The sequence below is a fragment of the Mus caroli genome, unplaced genomic scaffold (assembly GCF_978045245.1).
Source record: "Mus caroli unplaced genomic scaffold, Mus_caroli_1 scaffold_7, whole genome shotgun sequence".
Taxonomy (NCBI): domain Eukaryota; kingdom Metazoa; phylum Chordata; class Mammalia; order Rodentia; family Muridae; genus Mus; species Mus caroli.
The window spans coordinates 110,901,844-110,919,945 of record NW_028227262.1 but is presented as its reverse complement, the minus strand read 5'-3'; the positions used below and the strand labels follow the sequence as shown (position 1 = coordinate 110,919,945).

Genomic DNA, 18,102 nt, shown 5'->3' with positions numbered 1-18,102 from the left:
AGTGGATACTATCAGGGGCCTGGTTACATAAGGTGAAGGAGAGACTTAAGAACTGTAAAGTTAATGACTAAAGAGAAATAATTATTAATAAAATTTCATCAATGGTGTAATACTTCCGGAATGAATCCAAATTCCCTTTCTTGAGCCTTTATTAATCTGACTTCATCACTTGGCTTTCTTGGGCCTTAGTTTCCTCATTTATTGAATGGAAATAGAAGTGACAAGCAAACTGCAGTAAACTGTGTGCGGGTCTGCTACGGTTCCCTTCAGTTCATCCTGCCCCATGTCTCTACATGCTGTGGATTCTCCTGCCTGGCCATTTGCTTCGGCAACTAACAGTGCCCATATTTGTGGTCAAGATCGTCCCTTGATATTCTTTTAACAATTCTAGGCAATGCCATCTAGTTTTGGAGATTGAGCGACATTGTCAGTGAGGCCTAAAAATGTGGTTTATCACTTATCTTATGTTGATGCTAAAAGACACTCTGTGGTCAGGCTGTTACCCTTGATGCTTTAGCTGTTGTGCAGAGACTGAGCCACACTAGGGAAACAATCAGCATTTGAGGACCACACTGGGCACTACAAATGCTAGATATGGGGTAAGTAGCAAGAAGGGAATTCAGGCAGAACAATCAAGATGCTCACCTCCCAGGAGAAATGTGGTTTGGTGACAAGTATGACCAGAGTTAGAGACTGGTGGTTTGAATGAGATGTCCCCCGTAAGTCTTGTCTGCTTTGGAGAATAAGGAGGTGAAACCTTGATGGAGGAAGTGTGTTGCTGAAGGAAGGCTCTGAGGTTTCAGAAAACTTATGGTTTTGAATTAGTGCTCTTTGTCTCCCCGTGGTTTGAGATGTAGACTCTCAGCTGTTCCTGTTGCTGACGGATTTAGTTCTGCCATCTGGATTCTAACCCTCTAGAACCATAGCCCCAAATAAACTCATCTGTGAGTTGCCTTGGCCATGGTATTTTATCATAGTAGAAAAGTAACTGGTCAGAGTGTCTCCAATGCTTGAACAGAAAGCGGGAGAATAGGGGATGCTGTCCAGCTTTGGAGCCCATGGCCAAGTGCTTTTTTGTTTAGGTGCAAACAGTATAGTCTTGGTTTTCTAGGCCTGATGCTTTTCCTTGAACTTCTTAGAGCCTTCTGACAAATCCCTCATTTCCATCTAAGGGGAAATGCCTCAACAACCATTCCCATGCGCACCCCATTTCCTCCAACATTCTTCATTCTGTTGGATAAGGTTTGCTTCTGGCATACTCTGTTTGCTCCCCTTTGGCACTCTGCCACATCAGTCACCTCACTTAAGTCTGCAACTCTCTCCTTAACTCTCCTGAGACTTCGCTAGCTTCTCTGGAGGAGATGTTCTACTTCCTGTCAGAGTGATTTGTAAGTGTCTTGTCACGCTTATTATCTGCAAGCCTCAAGAAGAGAGAGTCTGTCCCTTTATTTGTATATTACTTGAAGTTCCAGACATACTGTCTTACAATGGTGGGGCAGTAAATAGTCACTGTGTTAAATTTCATGGTAATTACAATTTCCAGAACACATAATCGTAAGTTCCTTTACTTTCTAGTTGTTAAATACAGTCACGGTTACATGATACAATTACACAGTGGTTTTTCTATTAAGAGCTACTGGCTTCAGGTAGACTTTTCTATCTTTTTGGGTCCTGAACCATTTTCTAAGGCAACAATCATATCTCTGCAGTAAGTATCACTACTGCATCTTCCTCTGCAGGCTCCCTGTCACCAGGGTGGGTAGCTGAGGCCCTTTACCATTGCTTTGTGGTTTAGTCTGCAGCGCAGTCCCCTGTATTTTCTATGTATTATGGCCCTGTGTTCAGGGTGTGGTTCCTCACATGTCACCTACCCCTGGCCGCTGTCCATCTTTACTCTGGGCCTTGGAGTCATTTTTATCACAATTCTCACAAGCTGCCACACATTTCATTAGGTTTCCTCCCAGGGACACAGTTCCACATTCCACTTCCTTCCACTTTCAGTCCTCCTGGCTCTCTGGCCGCTGCAGAGATGGCACTCGTTGTCCTGCCCTCCTACTCTTTAGTCAAGCCTCTCCTGAGCCACTCGTGTTCAGAACTGCTGTCAATTCACATCTCAGACTTCAAACGTGACATTGCAATCTAGTTGACAGCCAGGTCTTTAAATTGCTTTTGCGTTTCTCCAGCTGTGCTCAGGACTGCTCAGCTTTTCTTATCCAGCACTACACATATATGCACGGGCTTCCCCAAGCCAGGGGCCAGTCTGGGGCAGCAAGAATCTTCCTCTCTGGAAGGAGACCAAGCCCTTAAAATGCTCAGGCTTGGACGGATGGAACACGGACTCAATTTGGGGGCTATAGTCACAAAGCAAAGTGAGGCCAGTTCTGGAACAGGCGGAAGAATGTAAATAATATTACGGTGCAAAACCATGTGCCTGGCCTCACCAACCCTCTGTCCCTCAGACAGATAGCAGATGGCAGGGACAGAAACACAACAGTGCAATATCAAATTACACTGATAATCACACTGAGCCACTCAACAGGAAAAACGACACACATACTAGTCCCACTGCTGAAAACTCAGATTGCTTGCCTTAACCTGAAGGTGAACGGGCTGCATGCGAGACTGGGAAGGAGGCACGTTTGCTGAGTCTGGTTGCAAAGTGTAGAAAAGAGGCTCTGGTGCCAGAGTTAGCACTCTCACAAATATAATAAATATTTCTTCCCTAAGCCCAGGAAGCACACACAGAGTAAAATAAATTACTGCTACTTTGGAATAAACAGTAGTGCTCTCTGGGTAGAGAGCCAACTGGCAGTTTGAAGGATTGGGTTAATCAGACATAGGGAAATTTCTGATTAATTGGATAATTACTTCAAAGTCTGAGTGAGCCAAGGCCATGTTAGAGAGACATCCTGACCAGCTGGGAATATATTCGATAGCCGGAGGCTTAAGCTTGTAAGTGTTAAAACTAAGCTGGGACTGGGAGCCCAGTTTTTATAGTCTCATATTCCTAAATGTTTAGGGACTGTAACTATTTTTTAAGGCTAAACTCACTCAAAATTATTTTGGTTTTGAAAAGTATGGCAGCCGGGCGTGGTGGCACACGCCTTTAATCCCAGCACTTGGGAGGCAGAGGCAGGCGGATTTCTGAGTTCGAGGCCAGCCTGGTCTACAAAGTGAGTTCCAGGACAGCCAGGACTATACAGAGAAACCCTGTCTCGAAAAAAACCAAAAAAAAAAAAAAAAAAAAAAAAAAAGAAAAGTATGGCAAAATTGTTTGCTGCTCTCCTAAAATAAGCTTAGGGTCCAAGAACATGGGAAAATGAAGATGTAGGGGTCAGCGGGGGAATGATCGAATCTCTGCTCTGTCCTCAGAGTCTATGTGCACAGCCTTACCTGGTGGGGGCGTGCTTCTGCTCCTCCTCTTCATCGGTGTCACTGCTGATGGTGATGACACTGACTGTGGGGCTCGGGGTGTCGGGGATGACAATCGTCTGCCGCTGTCGCTCCCTGGTGGTGCTGGAGGCCACGTCGCCCCACCCACAGGTGACTGAGGTGCTGCAAGCTGGGCTGCTGTGTACCATGGCGCACCGTGGGGGAGTGTTCTCCTTGACACGCTTGGATCGCTGAGGGGAGCTGATAGCCTGTGAAGAGGTCACCTCACAGGTGGAGACATTTCTGTAATGACAAAACAACACGTATTTACAAGGAGGGTCATATAGATAAAATAAGTAAATAACTTTTAAAAAAAGAATGAAAGAAGGAAGGTATAACTCTGGCACTTGGAAGAAAAAAGTCACTAGTGTGAAGGATAAACTTGACGCACCTGAGAAGAGGAGCCTAAAAACCCAACCCTGTGTCCATCAGACTGGCCTGTGGGCCTGCCTGGGACATTTTCTTGATTGCTAATTGACTTAAGAGGGCTGTGGGTGGTACAGCACAGTGGCCCTGCACTGTGTAAGAAAGGTAGGTAGTGAAGCGTGAGCTTGGGAGCAGCCAGTAAACAGTGCTTGTCCCTGGTCTCTGCTTTAGTCTTGGATTTCCTGGATAGCGGACTATAACCTGTATGATGAAATAAACTCTTTCCTTCCCAAGTTGTTTTTGGCCAGAGTCCTTTTTTATCACAGAAACAGAAAAGCACATTAGAACAACTAGGATTTTATGTACCTGATTTCTTTTGTTCAATCTCTCAAAAATCAATAAATATGTGCATCTAAATCACACGCTGTGGGAACAGTTCTGTATTTGCATGACCTAAATCTATCTGACAGCTATAGGTTGTGGGTTTTGCTTTTATTGTTGTTTAGAGTAGAGCCTAGAAACCTTTTTTTTTTTTTTAAAAGTCAGGCTTATTGATTTTATATATGTATATATATAAAATACTATATACACTAAAATTTTCCCTTCTGAAGTGTTTGATGAGTTACGATATAGTTACAAACTCTACCCATACAGACCTCTTTTACCACATTCCCTGATGCTTGTTCCCAGGAATTCCCTTCTTCATGGCCAGTCCCTGGTACTGCTAACTTATCTCCCATCTCTGTGTTTGCCTTTGTCAAAGGGACATGTAACATGAACTCTTATGTCAATCTTGATGGTTTAAGAGTTCAGGAACATGCGAAAGATTAGCAGCCCACTGTTAGTATTTGGGAATCACCAAAGGTATATTTAAGCAATTAGCCAAATGTGTTCATGTGAGAGCAATTCTGTAGTTTCATGGCCTAGATCTATCTTAATAGCTATAGAACTTATTTTTAAGTTAATGAGTTATGTTTCTGACCTGAAATTTCAAAAAAGTACATTTTCTAGTGATTTTTAAAAATATATCTTGATAATTTGTAATCAAACGGAAACTTCAAAGGTCTGCTGTTTCTAGAAAAGAAGACAGAGACTGTGTGGCCAAATTTAGGCAGGACTTTGAACCTTTTCATAGGCTCAACTGTGCACTTCTTTATAAAATCTAGTTTTAGCTAAGAACCTTGCTAATTCATTTTAGCTAGAGGACACTCTTCCTATCTCTTGATATCTAGAATACTGGACCTAATGTCTGACCAGATTCCTCCTCCCCCACTTTCCCTTAGGTGATGGCTAATCACTTTCAGAGAATCTTGTTAGGATTGTTTAGCTACAATCCTCCAGTTTCTGCCATCTCCTATCTGTTATTTTCCCTACGTGACCTAGACACTACTCCCTGGGTACAAACTCTCGATGCCCATACTATGTATAGAGCTGAGCCCACTCTCCTCCACTGCAGCATCTTTGTATCCATCCCTGTGGTCTCAAATAAAATCTTCCTTACTGTGCTTTAACTACTTTTTCTTTGGTAAAATGACTGAAGCACTCAAGACATTAGGTGTACCATGACTCTAGGCCTCCACCTTAGAGTGCCAGAGGGACAGGCACTAGGAAGAGTCAAGAGGCACAGAGCCCAGAGAGAGTGCTTTTAGCAAATTCCAGAGTGTTCCATGTGCTGTCAGATGTTCCCAGCTCTTGTAGGAATTGCTGCTCCCTGCACCAGGACAGGGCAGTGCACTGGCAAGCCCTGCTTCCAAGCGGTGTTTAGCATTTCAGTCTTCTGGTGTTTCTTGCTGGCTCTCATCACCTACCTCACAGATGACTGGTGCTGCTTACTCTTCCTGGAGGAGGTGGTGCTGGTTGGTTGTTGCCTCATCACATGGGCCACACCCACATTTAAGGGCTGGGCAGCTGGAAGGGTCACATGACCAGTCAAGAGTGCAGGCTGCTGCATGATGGGATTGTAATGACTTCCATGAGCATGCGTGTTCCTGAACGAGAAACGGGAACAAAAGGCACCTCAGTGATTTATAGAACTTAACTCTTTAATAAGACGAAGCTTCTCCGGCAGACCTGTCGACTGGAAGGCCTGGGTTGAAGTAGGAAGTACTGGCTGATGAGTTAGAACCAAGATTTTCAAGGGGAAAGAATGTCAAGTGTGTAGAGTCAGAGTCTGTAAGCTCTAGAGATATGGGATAAGTAGCCTCTGACCTGTAAAACCCTTGAGCAGGTGGTTATGCTGAACAGTAATACATACCTTTTGTTTTAGAATTTACAAAGCAACTTCAATGGGTTCTTTTATTCCGCTTTGTGAGGTAGGCAGGATGTCTTAGATACACCATTTTATTAATGAGGAAATTGTAGTTAATGTGAAAAACAAACTTTGGCGACTGGGAGCCATATGTTTCTGGCGTTAGGAATCATTAGCGTTCTTTTGAATTCCCTCAGTAGCTAACACAATGCTCAGGCATGTAGCAGCTGATCAGTTAATTACACGCTTGCTGAATGAACAATTAGATTAACTGAAGGGTGACTAGACTCGTATAGAGTTTGTATTAAATCAAAATTACTAACAGTCATACATATGCTCACAGAGATATGCTGGCAGCTTGCATCCTGGAGTTGGGTTACATTTTAAAGTCTTACTATATAGGTTGGATGACTCTTAAAAAAAGCCTTGTTTTCCAACAGAAATGTTTAAAGTGGTGATTAATCCAAAGATCTGTCTGTAAAAGCCCATTTAACATGTAATAAAATTAAAAGCTAAAGAATTATTTATTTGAACTTTAAAAAAATCATTAGATTCCATCTTTGTAACTTGAAAGGATAAATAGGAGAAAAAGACAAACATTTCATAGCAATTTTGATGGTCTTTGAGACCTGGTTGGCCTTTGGAAAGGAACGTGGCGCTGACTTTCTGTTCTTTATTTCCCTACAGATGGCCCTTTTCCTTGGCAATGAGGGCGGCGCTGGCACTCTTCTCTTGTTTGTTTCCTAGTCACGGTTATGGATGCTCTTTGACCCGCGATGAGATACAGAGATTGGGAGGATGTGGAGATGGAAGAGAGGCGAAAGAAGGCAGAACAGAAAAGATGCATGAACAGGGCACAAATACTGCAGAAATGAAGTGAGCTCTAACTGCTGAAGACAAAGGAAAAGATGCTGTGGTGGGGTCTCCCTGGAAAGACTGGTTGAGGTGTGGGCTGTCATGACTGGGTGAAGGGAGGATGCCGAGCTCATTCTGCCACATCCAGGCACTGCTACACTGCATGTGACAGACAGGCCAAACTCTTTCTGTGCCTTTCAATTGACAACCCTCTATCCCCTACCCCACAATTCTGTGAGGTAAGCATCATGGCCCCACTTTACTGAAAAACAAACTGAGGCCATGAAAGTTAAATAACCTGCCTCAGGTCTTACACAGCCAGACTGGAAACCACTTTGGTCTGGTTTGAAACTGCTTCCACTGGATGCAGAGTGCAGCTGTGAGGACAACCAGGGATTTTCCTCCTGTCAGAAAGTAGATTTACGTGGAGAAGGAGAAAGCTGCACTAGACACCTGACTCAGAGAACTATCTAGCCACTTGCCTACCTTTTCCTGCGAGTGAGTTAGTTATTTAGATAGAGTTTCACCATATACCTCAGACTGGCTTCAAACTTGTGATCCTTCTACCTCAGCCAAAGTGTTAAGATTTCAGATATATATTGCCACACCAAACCCAAGAGCTCTATATTCCAAAAAGGAACTAGGGAGGCTCTCAAGGTGGTAAGCAGACTATCAGAGGGTAGCAGGGAGTACTTTCTGCAGGAGGTACATCCCACAGGGGCCACAGAGCTGGGGACAACTGGAGGGCTGTCATATGGCTCTGTACTGGTCAAGGAGGGCATTGTGACAGTGTTGGGATGAGGGCCAGAGGGAAAATGACAAGTGCCTATGAAAACAGAGCAGGTGTCCATGAGGAAGCCGCTGAGGTGCATGGGCAGTGTTGGAGACAGATGCCGAGTGCTGGCAGGTGGTGGCTGGAGTCCCTGGGGTCTGTGGAGGTGAACTCTCATCCATAAGACAGGCTGTTAACTGAAAAGGCACACTTAATAAACACGCCAGAGCTCATCCTTCCAAATATATCTTATCTGTTAAGCTTTCCCTGGGGAGCTCAGACAGACAGGCACCTATGTCTCAAAACTTCATGAGAACACTTTCTAGAATTGCTTAGGGCTTTGGGGACTCTCTTCTGTATTCCTTCACTGGTGACAAATGTTTGCTTTCTGAAAGGGACTTAATTCTGAGAAAAACCTAGCAGGGTTTTGTGAATTACACTGGTGTTTAAAAGATGTAACTGAGTTTTGGGTAGAAAATTAATCAAACTGAATTTTGGCTGTCTTGGTATAGTCTTTAAACCACCTCCCATTACACAGTAGCCATAGCCCACATGATGTTCTCTGTCAGTGGTGAACACAACTCTCATCCCAGAAACTCTGCTGACCCAGAAAGATCGACTGTTTACCTCCAGTCAGCCAGTTGCTGAGTGCCTGCCATGGTCTCAGGAATCACAGCTGCATGCTGTACAGATGTGTGGGTGGCCACGCCAGTCAGCTGCTGCCATGCTGGAGGAAGTAGGATCTGTTGAGCCCCACCTGGCCAGGCCTGCTGTAAGACAGAGGATATCCACACCATCACACTTTGTTAATCACTTAACTGGTTTACATAAGTCCAGAACTTAATCCATGGGGGGCTGTGCTGGATCTTATGATGGTGTAAAAGTGTGGACTGCTTGTTGGCTTCAAAAAACCCAAGGGAGGCAACAAAAGGCATAGGGCTACAGAACAATCTGGAAGGAATTAGGTCATCTTACAGATGGTTTCCTTATGAATCTGTTCTATTATTCTTGAAGCTCTCTAAAAATCCATCCATTGACTTGTCCTATAAACTATGTGCAAAAGACTGAGCTAACTGAACTGGGTCAGATGAGGAAAGCCTTCTATCAAGTGTCCTAGATTTCATACTTGACTTGTTTGTTGGTTTTTCTTTTCTTTTTTTTTTTTTTTTTTCCTTTTTCTTTTTCTTTTTCTTTTTTTTTTTTTTTTTTTTTTTTTTGAGACAGGGTTTCTCTGTGTAGCCGTGGATGTCCTGGCACTCACTCTGTAGACCAGGCTGGCCTTTAACTCAGAGATTCAGTACTTCTGTTAATCAATTATCATGTAGAGTTTTATCTTCTGGATTTGATTCTCACTTTTTACAACCCAGAGACTATGTAGTACTGGTCTACATGTGAGAGAAAGAGTACTGAACTTAGTTGTGACATTCAGCTTAAATGACAAATAACTTCAGTTCCTCAAGGCAGAGACAAGAAAGAGACTAGGAGGAACCCACTGCTGCCACCTCTCAATATGAAGAACCTTTATGCCTTTTTCCTTTTATAGACCAATTGGTGGGCGTGCATATGTGCAGAGTGCTTTAAATTCTCTGTGCCTCCCTCTCTTCTCTTCTTGTTTTGGTCATTAATTGATTCTCATTGAACACATCTGACCAATGGTGGACATACAGAGGGCCATCATGAAATGCTTCTTGGATGGGTCTTAGTTATACTTCTCTCTGTCCATGAAGCCAGACATAACTAACATCTATCTAACATTTTCTAACTCAGGGTTCCAGTGACTGGGCATGTGTTTAATATGCATGTTTTGACTTCTGTATAAATAAACAATTCTATACAAGACTACATTTCTAGTCAAGACTTACCAAGTATAATGCTTATAAAAATGCATATTTCAGATCTGCCCCATTTCCCAGTTCATCATTCTCAGGGTATCAGTGTGGCCTGTGAAATCTCATACACATTTTGATATTGCTTGTTTGCTTACTGATCTGTTGTGATATAGGCAGAAAGCCAGAGACTGCTGATCATACCATAATATTTAATGTCATCTGACAAAATGAAAGCATTAAGTCTATACGTTTATTAATAATAGCAAATTGTATTTCAAGTTTACTGAGCTCATGCTGGGCGTGGTAGCCCACGCCTTTAATCCCAGCACTTGGGAGGCAGAGAGACAGGCGAATTTCTGAGTTCGAGGCCAGCCTGGTCTACAGAGTGAGTTCCAGGACAGCCAGGGCTACACAGAGAAACCATGTCTCGAAAAACCAAAAGAAAAAAAAAAAGTTTACTGAGCTCACTGAAGGACAATATAATCTAACTAGTAAACCACTATAAATTCAAAATATTAAATGAGCTAGGTACAATGAATGGGACCTTTAGTCCCAACACTCAGGTGGCAGAAACAGGTGGTTTTCTATGAGTTCAAGGCCAACTTGGTCTACATAGCAAGTTCTAGGCTAGCCAGGGTTCATGGTGGGAGCCTATATTTAACAATTTCAGGTCGGGCATGGTGGCACACGCCTTTAATCCCAGCACTTGGGAGGCAGAGACAGGTGGATTTCTGAGTTCAAGGCCAGCCTGGTCTACAGAGTGAGTTCCAGCACAGCCAGGGCTACACAGAGAAACCCTGTCTCAAAAACCACAAACAAACAAAGAAAGAAACAAACAAACAATTTCAGTTAAGATTGTTACTGCTTAGTGATCTGGAACTCATTTGCAATTCTATAAAAAGCATGTGTCTTGGCTAATGTCATTAAAAAATGTATGTTGATACTAAGACAAGGTCATCTTTTTTTCTCCCCTATATTTCTGACTTTTTACCTCAAGGCTATGAGAGAAAAACTTTTTTTTAAAAAACCTCTTTTACTTACTGTGAAAGTGGTGCTTACAGATACAACCAGCTCATTCAGTTGATATTATACCACACACCTATAATTTATTACTACTACTAGGAATGAAGCTAGTATTTCTTTTACAAATATTACTATTGTATATGTCTGTTTGATGTGTGAGTGCATACAAACATGCAGAGATTCTGGAGACAACTTTTGAGAGTCAGATTCTGGTTCTCTCCTCCTATTTTACAGTTCAAGAACTGAATTCAGGCCATTAGGCTTTTGAGGTAAGCACTTTTAACTGCTGAGCCATATTGCTTCCCGCCCCTCCTTGTTTGAGACAGAATCTTGCTATGTATGCCAGACTGCACTTGAACTTAAGATCCTCCTAGCCTCAGCCTACCAAGTGCCAGGACCATGGGTATGCACCACTATGCTGGCTGGAGCATGCTGTGTGCCAAGCTGTATTAAGTCAGGAATGGATTTTTGGACTTAATATTGGGCCAGTAGGGTAAGGACCACTATTTCTTCCCATTTCTTAAGTGAGTAGACTGAGACAGAGAGGTCTAGAAAATATTGCAAATTATTGTTTTCTCTGAACCTAACACGTCAGTAAAGAAATAAAACGTATCACTTTGTAAAAGCAAGAAGAATGAAGAACAGACATAGATAAAAATATTTTAAAGGTGTAACAACACATGAACAATTACCAAGAAAGTTAGCAGATTGAATTACTCCAAGATAAATCCACATATGAAACCAGGCCAGATCCCTGGTATGCAGGTGTCTACTGTCCCCAGATCCAGAAGCTAGGTGATTCTCTAGGGAAATGGAGACATTCAAGAGAAAGAAGCTACAGACATGACATTTGAGGATAAGGACTCTGCCAGTGAAAACGCTGGGCTTTCCTCTAGTCACTCCACAAGGAGCCCCACGGTCAGTAGCTCATCCCATCCTCAGCTTTCTCAGTGTGCTGAGTACTTTAGTGTTTCAGTCCTTTCTTTCTTTCTTTCTTTCTTTCTTTCTTTCTTTCTTTCTTTCTTTCTTTCTTTCTTTCTTTCTTTCTTTCTTCCTCTCTCTCTTTCTTTAATGCACGTGAGTACACTGTTGCTGTCTTCAGACATGCCAGAAGAGGGCATCAAATCCCATTACAGATGGTTGTGAGCCACCATGTGGTTGCTGGGAATTGAACTTAGGACCACTGGAAGAACAGTCAGGGCTCTTAACCACTGAGCCATCTCTTCAGCCTTAGTGTTTCAGTCTTAACTATGCACAAGCAGCTAAAGGTAGCCTCTAGTAACCTTTACAGGAGCTTCCATCTATCGTGGAAGAGATTAAAGCAAAAATAAAATGAAACTCACATGAAACAAAAGCAAGATCTATAATGGTCTATAATTAAGATCCATAGAGTTAAAAAATATGCATTTTACTTCATATAGATATGTACATATGGAGCAAGATAAGGAGCTCCCATAAATGGAGAATTCAAAACTACAGTTTAAAAAAAAGGAAAATAAAATTTCTCAGGAAGCAGTGTAGACAGAACACGCACACACACACACACACAGAAGGGTGGGGGGCACATTTAAAGAGTAATTTAGAAGTATTAACATCCGGGCTAGGGAGATGGATCAGTGGGAAAAGTGTTTACCAGAGTTTGGATACCTAATACCCATGTAAATGCCAGGCAGGCATCAGCATTTGGGAGATGAAGATAGGATTTTTGTAGCAAATACCTAGCTAGACTACAATAACAAGACAGGTCTAGATTCACAAGAGAGACAGATCTCGCCTCAATATATAATAGAATCCTGAACCTCCAGGCTAGTGCTGACAGCATCCACAATGGACCTTGCCCTTCTTCAATCAAACATTAAGAAAGTTTCTGACTTGATCTTGACAGTGAGAGGGAGTTTTGGATCCTGCTCCTTGAAAAAAAAATGAGTCAGATATAATATTTGACTCAAGAACTGTTCCACCCATCTCCCCACTTTTGCGTGCTAACTGGGGTTTGGGACTTGGAAATGTGGAGGTCACAGACTTTTCTGGAAGTATCAAGGGCTTCCTTTGTAAGTGTTTCTGTAAAAGGTCGCTCATGTGTCCCTAACTGTGCCCTCTGCCATATGCACATTCTTAGGGTGTGCCAGAGGCTTGTTTCTCTGTAGAGGACACAACCTGCTGCTGAGAGAAAGAGGGGAAAGAGACTGAAAGTAACGGGTGGAATACATTTAAAGAACCACTTCTAAACCTTTACGCAGTCCTCAAAGTGCTTTAAATGCTCAGAAGAAGAAAACAATGTCAAATTTGGGGAGGACATTTAAAGCACATAACAGTATTCAGAAATCTCATGTCAGAGCCTAGAAATCTACTCAGAAAAATGAAGGCCTAAATTTCAATATTTAATTATTATTCTAAAAATAACCACCACTTAGTTTGATGAGTTACTGTAATTTTGTCCTTTACAAGGAGTACATAAAGACAATGATTCCATTTTCACAGGCAAGCACACTGGGACAGATGAAATGACAGAAGGAAAAAGGTAGCCAACCATTAGCCAGTGCAATACTGGATAGGATATGTTTATTTTTCAAAAATAAGAAACATGTCTTAGCATTTGAAGACACACAGGTCTACTGTGTCCATTTATGGGTGTGTTCTTTGTTCTGCTCCACTCTATATTGATTCAACAAATTCAACTTGCTTCTAAGGGTTCCTTTTTATAAACACTATGCCAATTAAAATCCTATACACATAATTTTTCAGTTGTTCACTTTTCCAATTACAGATTTAGGTTAAATTAACTTGAAGGTTTCTAACACTAGAGATTCTTTTCCTGTAAGTAGGAGGTAGGGCTCTCCACACTATGATTAAAGGACTGAGACAAATTTGGAAATGCTGAGCCTGTTGGTTCCACTCAACTGAACAATGGGGAATGTCTCTGTTAGCTAGCAAGCCATGCTTAGTATTTCTAACAGAGCTGCTCCTGGCTTACTTGGATCCAGTGTGTAAATACGAGAAAAAAAAGTGTGTGTGTGTGTGTGTGTGTGTGTGTGTGTAGTCCTCTAATAATTTTTGAAAGTATACAGGAAAATCTACAGATTCCAGGCTCACTGGGAGGCTGGTCTGGACTTCTTACACTCAGATAAAGGGTGAGCAAATGTCTTGACCCTCAACTGATCTGTATGCAAGTCTTTTCTTTGATTTATAGTGGCCTTTTCTGAACTCCTCACCACAGAACTATATAGCAGCAGCAGCAGCAACAACAACAACAATGGACATTAAAAAGACAAGCCTGTTTTAAAGACAGGTTCTCTGTTGATACCCTTTCAACAAGGCACACACAATTTTGTGTGCCACCAGTTGCCAGTGTTGCTGCCACTTAAGCAGAGGCAGTTTAGATATAAGAATAAAGAGACACATGTCTAGAATCCCACCATCTTAGACAACTTCCATATCATCTCTCTCCTGTCAGGTGTCAAGGATGGCTTGACCTATAAGTGTCAACTTAACTGTTAAGGTAGTTTCCCAAAAGGTTGTCCCAAAGTGTTCTCAAATCAGATAAGGGTTCCCCAAGAAAGGCAAATCATGCTATTTTGCATTTATGAACACTGATGAAAAACTACTAATCACAGTAGTAGCAAACTGAGCTCAGAAAGGCATGCCATCATATGAAGCACAACATGATCAAATAACGTGTCTCACAAGTATAAGGGTAATTTAACACTACAAAATCTATCAACAGATTAGGGAATGAAGTCACATGGTTATTCAAATAGATGAGAAGGTACATTTGATATATAGAATATTTACTTAAAAATTAAAATATGACAAACTGTCTCCATTAACTACTTAGAGGAAATAAAATGTGTAGTAGGAAATAGCTTCAACAACTTCATTTAGAAAGCAAACTAGACAGAAGTAAAAGATCCCTGATTTTCTCTGTTATTAAACATCATTTAGACTGTCCTACTCAGCCCAGGATATATAAGCAATAGAAAAATGTACGAGGATCCAAGATTAAGAAATAAAACTATTATTTGGAACTACAAAGACTTGTCTACAAGGCAAATTCAAAAGGATTCACAAAAACAGAAGGCTAACTACATAACAATCCTAATAGACCCAAATCAGCTATATTCCTATAGACTAAAAGCAAAAAATGAGTACAATTAATAAAATCAATATAACAAAATGTAAAGCATTTATTATTTATTTTTATGTATATGGGTATTTTGCCTGCATACATTTCTGTGCAATATGTGTGTGGCAGTGCCCACAGAAACCAGAAGAGGCAGTCACTGGATCCCCTAGAGTAGGAGTTGTGAACAACCCTGTGGGTGCTGGGAATTGAGCCTGGGGCCTCTGGAAGAGCCAGTGCTCTTAATTACTGAGCCATCTTTCTGGCCCCACAAGTTCGCTTGCCTACCTGCCTGCCTGCCTCCTTTCCTTTTCTTTCTTTTCTTTCTCTCTTTTTCTCTTTCTTTTTCTTTTTATGGATAAATTATGCATATATATGCATAATAAAATGCATATAGAAATTAAAAGAGACCAGAATACCTAAGGAAAATTTGAAGAACTGTAAAAGAACATTCCCTACCAGATTCCATGACACAGTTAGTGAAGACTGGATATTAGAGAGGCCAATGAACTTCAAGAGAGCCAAGGACAGACCTATGCAATTTGACGTCCTATAACTTAAAACGAGGAAAACCGCTTCTATAAACAAACTATTCTGAGAACAATTTGGGGAAGTCTTTTGGGAAACTCCCTCACTTAAACATAAAGCCAACACTAACAGGGCAAGCCATCTTGATGCCCGAGAGCAGAAAGATGACACAGAAGTGGTCTAAGATGGTGGAAAAATATGAACATCTGTGTCATATGTTTAGAATATGTCTTGGTTCTGATGGTTCTGACATCTAGTTATTGGTTTTGTTTTAAGACAGGTCTTACTGTTTTGTGTAGAATGGCCTAGACTCACTATATAGCCTAGCCTGGTCTAGAACTCACAATCTTCCTGCCTCAACCAGGTGTGTATGGTATGACAGGTGTGTGCCACCACACCTGGCTGCTATATGGTGCTCAGCAAGTCCCTATGTTGGTCAAGTAGTGACAAATATATGGCAAAAATGTTGTGAGGATTAAAAAAATTAACTGTAAAGTGCCTGGCATAAAGAAAATACACTTGCCATTGGATCAAGTGTCTTTAAGGACTGACTTCTGGTATTGCACCAGTATAAATTGTAATACTTTATACATTTTCTCTCTCTCTCTCTCTCTCTCTCTCTCTCTCTCTCTTTCTTTCTTTCTTTCTTTTTGAGACAGGGTTTCTTTGTATAGCCCTGGCTGTCCTGGAATTCACTCTATAGACCAGGCTGGCCTCGAACTCAGAAATCCGCCTGCCTCTGCCTCCCAAGTCCTGGGATTAAAGGCATACACCACCACCGCCTGGCTACATTTTCATTTTTTATCTTTGTGATCTTATTCTACAGTCAGACCATCTATATGGATAAAAGAGGAAGGTCCCAGTCCACAGCTTCTGCATGTCTGGTTTTTCCAGCTCTACAAATGAGGGAATAATCTCCAGGGCTCTTTGACTCTAAGAGCCACTTCTATTTTACAAGGAAGACATTTGAGGCAAAGAGATGTTAACTGTCTTGCCTTAGGTCACTGAGAATTGCTAGCAGATTTAGGATTAAAACCTAGGTTTCCTAGATGAATTTGCTTTACAAAGGTACAATAATAATTTCCCTAGACTCCGAGACTATCTAAATTTCTTCTTGGAATTGTCACTAGACACTTAGGGAGGTAATTCACTTGGGGATCATTTAGAACATTACTGACATATTCCAATGTCCTGACAAATTCCACCTGCTCCTCATCAGGGAGTCAGTAAAGATATATGTCTTTTGGGAAAGCATTAACACGGATGATGGAAAATGAGCAACACAGAAGAGAATTACCTGAGCAAGCAGGCCTGGTTGGATCTGAAGAGGCTGAGCTCCTGGAGCCTGGGTGACGATGGGGACAGCATTTTCCATCCGCACTGAGTAGCCAGCGTGCTTGGAGGGAGAGGCCTGCAGGCCTGTTCAGTACACGGTGAGGGACAGGAGGGAGGTGAATGACAGAAACACTGAGACCCTTCCAGGCAGCTAGCTAGCTTTACAACTTAGCCACGGGGCATTTGCCTTTTAGTTTCTAACAAGTTAAGAGGAGTCCTCTACTACCCCCCCCCCACCAAAATAGTAAAGCATGTGTGGCCAAAACCAGGACAGTTAAAATGACAAATTATAAGAGGAAAACAACGGTTGCTGCCCAATGGAGATAACTGAGTGTCACAGCAAAGGGTGCTGGGGACATCGTCCCTTGGAGGGCTCCCTCTAGGTAATATGGCTGGTATCTGAGCATACGTGACCTTGAGCTTTCTGTGTGAAATGTGACAAGGTACACGGTCATCTCTAGCTGCTTCAGGTCCACAGGAAAGGAGCTCTGTGATCATGGCCTTGGGAGGCACCATTCAGACAAATTTATATTCTCTACATGAAGTGAGCCTATGCTGGCTGTCAGAGACTGGCAATTTTCTACAGATACCGTTCAGAGAGCATTTCATGTGAGGAAATCTGGAGCTGACATCAGCATAACAATGGACTAGACAATGCGCCTCTTTACAGGCAGCTGGCTAGAGCCACAGTGCTGGCAGGTGCTGAGAACAACAACAAATGGACTTGGTATTGGAGCATAAGCTGCATTGTTTCTAGGTTGGTGGCAATAGGAGATCAGCCTCCAAAGTCAGCAATAGCAGCATTCTTAGGAAGGGCTTTCTTCCCTGACAGGAACACTCCAGGAAGCAGCAGGAGTTAGAGCCCTAAAGGTGGTCCTGCAAGAAGCAGTTTAGCCTTACCTTGGAAGCCAGGGGGACACACGATGAGAGCTTGCTGGAAGGGGTCAGGTCGGGCACAAATTTGGGCTGTTCCCGTCTGCAGGGGCATGCTCCGCGGGGCCACTGCGGCCATGGATGCCGCTGAGGGCTGGTAGAGTGCAGATTGGTAGTTTAGTATGGAGACTTCGGGATTGGCTAAGGAAAGAGTGGCACTGGAGGTGGTGGGAGCCTAAAGGAATGATGGGGATTAAACAAAAATAAACAAAAATAAAAAATGAGGGAGGCGGAATGTTGGGAGACACGAATCTAAATCAAACAAATGAATTTAAAGGAGAGTAAACAAACCAAAGAGCAAAAAAAGCAAAAAGAGGGGCAGGAATCCAGCTGAACCCTCATGTCTGTGGGACCCACACCCTTCACTACTGAGAAGTTAGCTTAGTCTAGGAAACCATCTGGTTGGGGGGCTCGAATGTAGCTCTGTAGAGTGTTGGCCTAGCACGCATGGTACCCTGGGTTCAATGCATAAAAACAGCCATGGTGGCAAATTCCTGTAACCTCAGCACTCAAGAGGCTGAGGCTGGAAGATTCAGAAGTTTAAGGTTATCTTTGGCTATATACTGAGTTGAGGCTTACCAGGGCTACAAACAACAACAACAACAACAACAACAACAACAACAACAACAGAACAAAATTGTTTAATGAACGTCTCTTTTCA

At 42.3% G+C, this 18,102-nt stretch overlaps 1 protein-coding gene across 5 annotated transcripts in view; it reads right to left on the bottom strand.

Moving 5' to 3' along the window:
- The window catches only part of Hipk2 (homeodomain interacting protein kinase 2), a 193,343-nt gene that overhangs the window by 24,602 nt on the left and 150,639 nt on the right, over nt 1-18,102 (bottom strand). For 2 of the 5 annotated variants that reach the window (XM_085840688.1, XM_085840690.1), the window contains exons 8-12: nt 17,409-17,616; nt 16,471-16,592; nt 8,301-8,443; nt 5,607-5,786; nt 3,394-3,675 (exon numbers count right to left, since the gene is read on the bottom strand). In XM_085840688.1, the coding sequence (XP_085696814.1) occupies nt 3,394-3,675; nt 5,607-5,786; nt 8,301-8,443; nt 16,471-16,592; nt 17,409-17,616 (935 nt within the window). The remainder of the gene's footprint in view (nt 1-3,393; nt 3,676-5,606; nt 5,787-8,300; nt 8,444-16,470; nt 16,593-17,408; nt 17,617-18,102) is intronic. The other 3 variants (XM_085840689.1, XM_085840691.1, XM_085840692.1) reach the window with 3 other exon arrangements.